Source organism: Morone saxatilis, unplaced genomic scaffold (assembly GCF_004916995.1).
Source record: "Morone saxatilis isolate NCDOM2014 unplaced genomic scaffold, NCSU_SB_2.0 Contig5, whole genome shotgun sequence".
Classification (NCBI taxonomy): domain Eukaryota; kingdom Metazoa; phylum Chordata; class Actinopteri; family Moronidae; genus Morone; species Morone saxatilis.
In genome coordinates, this window is record NW_023340095.1 from 1,187,716 (window position 1) to 1,195,350 (window position 7,635).

Sequence of the window (7,635 nt, forward strand, 5' to 3'; positions counted from 1 at the left end):
ATGGTGGTGAAAACAACAACTCCCATGATCCCACACTGCTTCACCACCTCATCAAACTTCATATTTTGTTATTGTTTGGATGTGAGCGGCCCCCTAGTGGCAGAAATTACAGACTGTAGGTTTACATAAACTTTAATAAAGTTATTAGTTTAATAAAGATGCCTTTTGAGGATCTTTGTAGAATCATAGAATCATCATAGAATCAGATCACAGAAAATGTCGATTTTCATTCCAGCTCTAAAAACTCACTATCAGCTGCCATTATTATCATTTATAAGGAGCACCGTATAGACCTGCTCTATTTGAAAAGTGCCTGAGATTACTTCTCTTAGGATTATGATTCACTGTACAAATAAAATGGAATCAATGGGCTCGACTAGATTTAAATACTTCATACATGTAGCGTGTGATTAGCATCGAGTTTTCACATAGAAGGAAGTTTGTCTTGTGTTAAAATGTGTAAAATGAGGAGCTGAATAGTGCTTCAATACGAGGGAGGAATGTGCAAAATATTGATTAAACTATAAGAATATTCAGTCACAGCCTCAGTTTGTTTTATCTCTGTGGTTCAGATCAAAACTTGATTCAGAAAATTGTGACACGTAAATGAACTTTATTTCAGAATTCATGAACACAGAACAAAAGCAGACACATTACAATAATTTTTGTACAGTCGGTTTCTTGGATGATGCCGATTGTACTGATATAAACCATGCCTATTCACACCATTAAAAACATTCGGCCATTTTGGATTTTGGGATATTTCTTGCTTCTTTTTGCACATATTTCAACTAATCTTCACCAAAATCTGTGCATAACAGCTTGAGATGAAGCTGAAAACAACTTATAGGTTTCGTGTTTGAGTATCACTTATTGTTTGTAATTGTTACCGAACATTTGAAGATGTGGTCTGATGCATTTAACGGGTTATAACTAAGCAGCATTGCAAATATTCAAGTGATAGTGACGACAGCTGAAAACAATAACAGAGCACAGTTGTCTTGTTAAAAGCCTTTAATTTAACTTTAATCTTAAATACACTCTCATCTGTGTTTAATATGTACGCTACACATTTATGTACATTAAGTTCTTCTGATGTGGAAAATAAACTACGTTTGTATGTTTCTACGTATGTTTTTATGCATGTTTCACACACACATACATACAAACACACATGTATGTTTGTATGTATGTTTCTATGTATGTGTATTGAGCTGTAATCATCATGTAAATCGATGGTTGTTATAATAAATTTCACATTTAATTATAAATGGGGGGCCTGGGAACCACACTGTGTTACTGCTCAAACCTCACTGGTTTACAGAACAGGGGTTTTATCCTCCAGCAGTTCGACTCGTCGTTCTCCAGGATCCTCCACCTCGAAACGGCTGCCAGCAACAGAACCACCAGCGGGGGCAGCAGAGCCTGATATTAGGAACCGAGGTCCGACCGGTTATTTCTGGTCGTTTCCAGACGCGGTGCAGCAGTGAGGGATTGTGGGGCAGAGAGGGAGGACGGAGCCGGAGAGGATCCACAGTCGAGGAACGTAAAGAAACTCATAAACTTTTTTTTAACTTATACTTTATATATATATATATATTTATATCTTTAATTTCTTTTACACAAGGCCTTTTAAATAAATAGATTTCTGTCTGTTGTGTGATTAATACTGCTGACCTGTTAGACTCATCCAGGCCACAACATTAATCAATTAATTTGTTTTTTAACGTTCTTTTTAAAATTAATTTGTTAAACTGACACCAACCTCTTGCTGAATATTAATCTTATAAAAAGTGAGAATCACCTCCTGTCTGTATAATAAACACACACAACCCCAGTGTGAACAAACACATCACAGAATAAAAGAATAAAATACAGATATGATAATTTTAATAGATCACAGCCAGGAAGGAGAGCAAAACAAAAATCTCTAATATCTTTTTATATTTTCTTTATATTTTCTTTTATTGACCAAACTGAGCCGTTGCTGCTTTCATCGATAATCACTTTATGTGAACGTGTTTAAGATAACATTAGGTTCAACAGATGTTCAACAGATGTTAAACAGAGGTTCTGGGGTTTAGTTTAGTTTAATGTTTCAATCAGATGCTCCCAGGAAAAGAACTCGTCTTTTATATCGGGAATATATTTGCAAATCGTGGAGTTTATGGAAGAATGTCTGCGAATGATTTTATATAATTCTTTGTTAGGAAGCAAATATTAGTAATGGAGAGTAAATATTCAACGTTCTACCAACAGGAAGCAGCTCTGTCCATTTATATTATTTATTATTTATACCCAGGCTGTTGTTCTTGGAATAAAACTGATCAAAGTTTAGATGTTTTAAATCTTTAACTGACAGTGGCAGGTGTCGAACCCGGGCCTCAGTACATGGGGCTCTAACAGGTGAGTTATAGGTACACTATTATATTTTAACACAATAAAAACCCTCTTTATGTTACAATGAATGATGTTTCTTGTTTGAACAATGTAGTAAGTGTAGTGTAATGTAATATTTTGTGTCGTCACAGAAGATAAAGGACCAGAACATTTGACTTTATTTTTATAAGATATTTTTGATGCTATAATCACCTTAAAACAGGAAATTGAGCATTTTTTTAAAATGTCTGCAGCAATAATCTAATGAAATATATAATCATACAATTAATATTGATTATAAATCACAACAAAAACAACAGCATCAGCTTTGGAGGCTTTAACAGAAAATAAAAACAATCTCTTGAGAACATTTTCCATCTTAAATATTAAAACTGTACAAAAAACAGGAAGTTATTTACAATAACAACATTTACAACTTTTATATCTACACTGGTCTGTCTTCATTAAACTGTAAACTATCAACTGTACACTGTACTATAATAACTGACTGTGCTTTTATGACACAGATTCTGCTTTCCTTCACTAATTGATCAACTTTCTCCTTTCCTGTACTTAGATATGCTACATGCTAAGCTAATCTACACTAATCTAGTGTTTTGCTAACATTAGCTAACTTAAGATGTAACTTTATATATAAATATCTCTTATATCTTCAAAATGGGGTTGTCTTTTCAAGATAGATTAGCTTAGCTCGTAGCATATACAGGGAAGAATATCAATATGGTTATTGATTACCATCCTCGCTGTCTGCAGCAGAGTTAATGATCTGCAGCTGGACGTTCTCTCCGTGCTGTAGAACCACCTTCTGTGTTCCTCCACTGAGCCGCTCCCCCTCACAGAGCACCTCCTCTGGGCCCGACGCCCCCGCTGACTCCCCCACAGGAGTCTGGAGGAGGGAGGATGGAGGGAGCGGGGAGAGAGGAGGAGGAGGAGGAGGAGGGAGGGGCAGGAGGATTCCCTGTCAGTAGAAACATTTAAACCTTTAATAAACTCCAGCTGCAGTGGAACTGACTGATTATTGATTATTGATTTTCTGACCTGCAGCTGAGCGAAGATCTTTGGCTGCAGAGACGAGAGAGACGTGAAGAGCTGAACGGCTTCAGGAGACAAAGAGTCACTGCCGACTGGAGACAGAGAGACAGAGAGAAAGACAGACAGAGAGAGAGAGAAACAGAGAGAAGAGAGAGAGAGGAACAGAGAGAGAGACAGACAAGAGAGAGAGAAGAGAAGAGAGACAGAGAGAGAAGAGACAGAGAGAGAGAGAAACAGAAGAGAGAGAGAACAGAGAGAGACAGAAAGACGAAAGAGAGAGAAGAGAGAGCAGAGAGAAAGATGAGGAGATAGAGAGAGAACAGAGAGAGAGAGAGAAGCGCAGAGAAAGAGAGAGAGAGCAGAGCAGACAGACACAGAGACAGAGAGAGGAGACAGAGAGAGAGAGAGACAGAAGAGAGGAGGAGGAGACAGAGAGAGAGGAGAGAGAGGACCAGGAGAGAGAGACAGAGAAAGAGAAGAACAGACGAGCAGAGAGAGAGACAGAGAGAGAGAAGAGAGAGAGAGACAGAGAGAGCGAGAGAAGACACCTGAGAGCTAGAGAGCATCGACAGAGCCAAGGACACGACAGAGAAGAGAGAGAGCAGACAGAGAAGAGAGAGGAGAGAGCAGAGAGACAGAGAGAGAGAGACGAACATCCCAGTGCCGCAGGACGACGAAGCACAGAGAAGAGAGAGAGACAGACAGCAGGAGAGCGAGACGAGAGAGACGAGAGACCCAGAGAGGTAGAACACCAGAGAGAACGAAGAGACAGAGCGACAGAGAGAGAGAGAGACAGAAGAGACAGATTGTTAGACCAGTAGAGAGAGAGAGAAGCACCAGAGAGAGAGATGAGAAGACTCGACCCGAGAGAGAAGAGCGCTGAGAGAAGAGAGAGAGATCCCAGAGGACCAGAGAGACCGAGACTGAGACGAACAGGACGAGACCAGAGAGAGAAGAGACACACCGGAGAGACCCGAGGAGAGAGAGAGGCACTGAGAAGAGAGAGACGCGACAGGACAGAAGAGAGAAGAGACGAATGAAAGAGAGAGAGAGAGAGAGACAGAGACGAGACAGACAGACAGAACCAGGAAGAGGGAGAGACAGTTTCCAGTCTGTGCTACCTACATCCATTACTGTCTCAGTAAGGCTCTTAACACTGTTTAATGTTAATTAATTGTATAAGTTAGTGGCTCATTAATATATTACATTCATTACACTTACAATACATTCTTATTTAAAAAGCGCTTTCTGAATAGTCAAAGACCACTGTATCGACTATAATAAAAGAAGAATACTAAGGACTCAATACAGTAAAACAATATAAAACAGTACATTACATACGTTAAACAACACATTTAGACTGGCTAAAAATTTAAAAGACCATTTTAAAAGGGTTGTTTTGTCAGTTGTTTGAATTGAACGGTCGGATAAACAGTTCAGCGGATGGCCCTTTGGGGAGAGATAAACTGTGTGTGTGTGTCGTGTGTGTGTGTGTGTTGTGTGTGTGTGTGTGTGTGTTGTGTGGTGTGTGTGTGGTTGTGTGTGTGTGTGTGTGTGTTTACCGATTGAGCAGTCACGGAGTCAGATGTCAGTGTGACCGTCCTCCAAATCAGAGGGTCAGGTACTCTCCTTCTGTCCAACCTAAGAGGGAGACACACAGAAACCGCTCGTAAACCTAACTTCTATCCAGCGTGTGTGTGTGTGGTGTGTCGTGTCGTGTGTGAGTGTGTGTGTTGTGTGTGACAGAGTGTGTGTGAGTGCTGTGTGCTGAGTGTGAGAGAGTGTCTGTGTGTGTTCTGTGTGTGAGAGTGTGTTGTGGTGAGTGTGAGAGTGTGTGTGTGTGTGGAGAGTGTGTGTGTTGTTGTGTGTGTAGTGTGGGGTTTGTCATGTGTGTGTGTGTGAGAGTGTGAGAGTGTTTGTGTGTTTGTGTGAGAGTGTGAGAGTGGTGTGTGTTGGTGTGTGTGTGTGTTGTGTGATGAGAGTGTGGTGTGAGTGTGAGAGCTGTGCGTGTGTGTGTGACGAGAGAAGTGTGTGGTGTGTGTGTGTGTGTGTTCTGTGTGTGTGTGTGAGAGTGTAGAGTGTTTGTGTGCTGTGCTGTGAGAGTGTGAGAGTGTGTGTGTATGTGTGTGCGTGTGTTGTGGTGTTGTGGGTGTGGAGTGTGAAGTCTTTGTGTGTGTGTGTGAGAGTGTGGAGAGTGTTGTAGTGTTGTGTGCGTGTGTTTGTGTGTGTGTGTGTGTGAGGGTGTGGTGTTGTGTAGACCTCAGCAGGCCGGTCAACAAAGGCCTTCTGGGAACTCGTGGATGTGGTTTTGAGTCGTTGACGTGGGGTAAAGTATCTGAGGTTGTGTCTCTGCTGGAGAACCGGTCAACATCTGACACAGCTCCCTTTCAACAAAGCCCCTGACACACACACACACCCACCTATAATACACACACACACACACACACACACACCTTATAATACACAGCCTTATAATACACACCTTATACATACACACACCAGCACACACACCCTTATAATACCACACCCCACACACACACACACCACACACACCCATTATAATACACACCACACACACACACACACACAAACACACACCTTATAATCACCACACACCCACCACCGTTATAAATCAACACCTTATAGATAGCACACACACAACACCCCTTATACGATACACACCCCCGTTTATAAGATACACACACACCCAACACACACAAGCCCCTCCGAGAAGGTGTGCGTGAGCTGACAGGGGGGCGGGGCACATGGCGGTGGTTTCAATACCGAGCTGCTCTGCGGACGCTGTACACCTATGGTGACGGCCGCCGCCACCCCCCAGCCTGTACGGATCCTCTCTGCGCAACCCGCGGGGAGCCGAGACGGGATGTGAACTCCGTCCATGACAGCGAGGGACAATAACAGCATCATAATCAAATCAATCGATACTTAATACCAATATTCTAGATGTAATACCTCAAATGAGTCTTTCTCAAGACCCCTTAAAGACTCCCAAAAGAAGCAACCAGAACCCTTCCACTTAGGAACCGTGCTCCCGATCCAAGGTCCACTACACCTTTATGACCCCCCCCTCTCTAAACTGCTCGTCCTGCCTCCTCCTTTTCATCCGCCTCCTCCTCCTTCCCAGCAGCGGTGGGTGGAGGGCGGGTCGGGGAGGGCACCGCGGGGGGATGCGGGCGCGGGCGTTCCCAGGTGTGACTGCACGGTGACTCTCATCCCCTGTGGGGAGCTGCAGTACAGAACCTAAACCACAGACCAGAAACCGGTTATGTGATGATTTTCGGGGCCTCCGGGTCCAGTCCAGCCAGACCGGCAGGTACGCTGATCGATCTCCCTTCCGACTCCAGGTTTCTGGTTCTTCAGCAGCTCTCGGAAAGGCCTTCCTCCTGCTCCTGCTTTTCACGTCCTCACGTTGTCACCGTCCGCTCCGTGGGAACGAACGAACTCCGGAAACTTCGATTTCTTGATTAAGACTCACTAAACAGACACGGAAAGTCGGCATGACTGTGTGTGTGTGTGGTGTCGAGTGTGGTGTGTGTGTGTGTGTGTGAGCGACAAGTAGTGTGTGCAGCCTGTCCGTGTGTGGTGGTGTGCTGTGTCGTGTGTGAGTGAAATGTTGTGAAGTGTGGTGTGACCGTGTGGTGTGTGTGTGTGCGATGAAAGCTGTCAGTGTGTGTGTGAGTGACAAAGCGTGTGTTGTGTGTGAGGAGTGTGTCAGTGTGTGAGTGAACGTGTGTGTGAGGTGCGGTGTGTGTGTGTCGTGTCGTGTGTGTGTGTCGCTGTGTCCAGTGAGAGCAGTGGTTGGCGTGCAAAGGTGCTCGCTGCTGACCGAGTGTGCTGGTGTGAGTGTCGTGTGTGTGTGTAGAGTGATGGTGTGAGAGTCGTGTGTGCTTGCTGTGAAAGGTGTGTCCCGACGCAGTGTGTGTGTGAGTGTGTTGTGTGGTGTGTGTGTGTGAGAGTGTGGTGTGAGTGACGTGAAAAAGTGTGTGTGAGAGGTGTGCTAGTGCTGAGGGTGTGTGTGTGCTGTCTGCTGTACACGGTGTGTGAGAGTGGTGTGGTGTGAGTGTGTGGGGTTTACTGGCGGCGACAAGGATAGGCTCTTTGTAAGCTGTTGTTCCACAGCTGCTTGTTCAGTCCTTTCCTCGCGAGGCCTCGCCGAACTGACACTCCATCCACGAATCGCTC

At 43.9% G+C, this 7,635-nt stretch overlaps 1 protein-coding gene across 1 annotated transcript in view; it reads right to left on the reverse strand.

The window, feature by feature from the left end:
* Positions 1-6,552: 6,552 nt before the first annotated feature.
* carf (calcium responsive transcription factor) overlaps positions 6,553-7,635 on the reverse strand; it is a 3,168-nt gene continuing 2,085 nt past the window's right edge. Inside the window, exon 4 of the mRNA XM_035676646.1 lies at positions 6,553-6,679. Within this exon, the coding sequence (XP_035532539.1) occupies positions 6,553-6,679 (127 nt within the window). The remainder of the gene's footprint in view (positions 6,680-7,635) is intronic.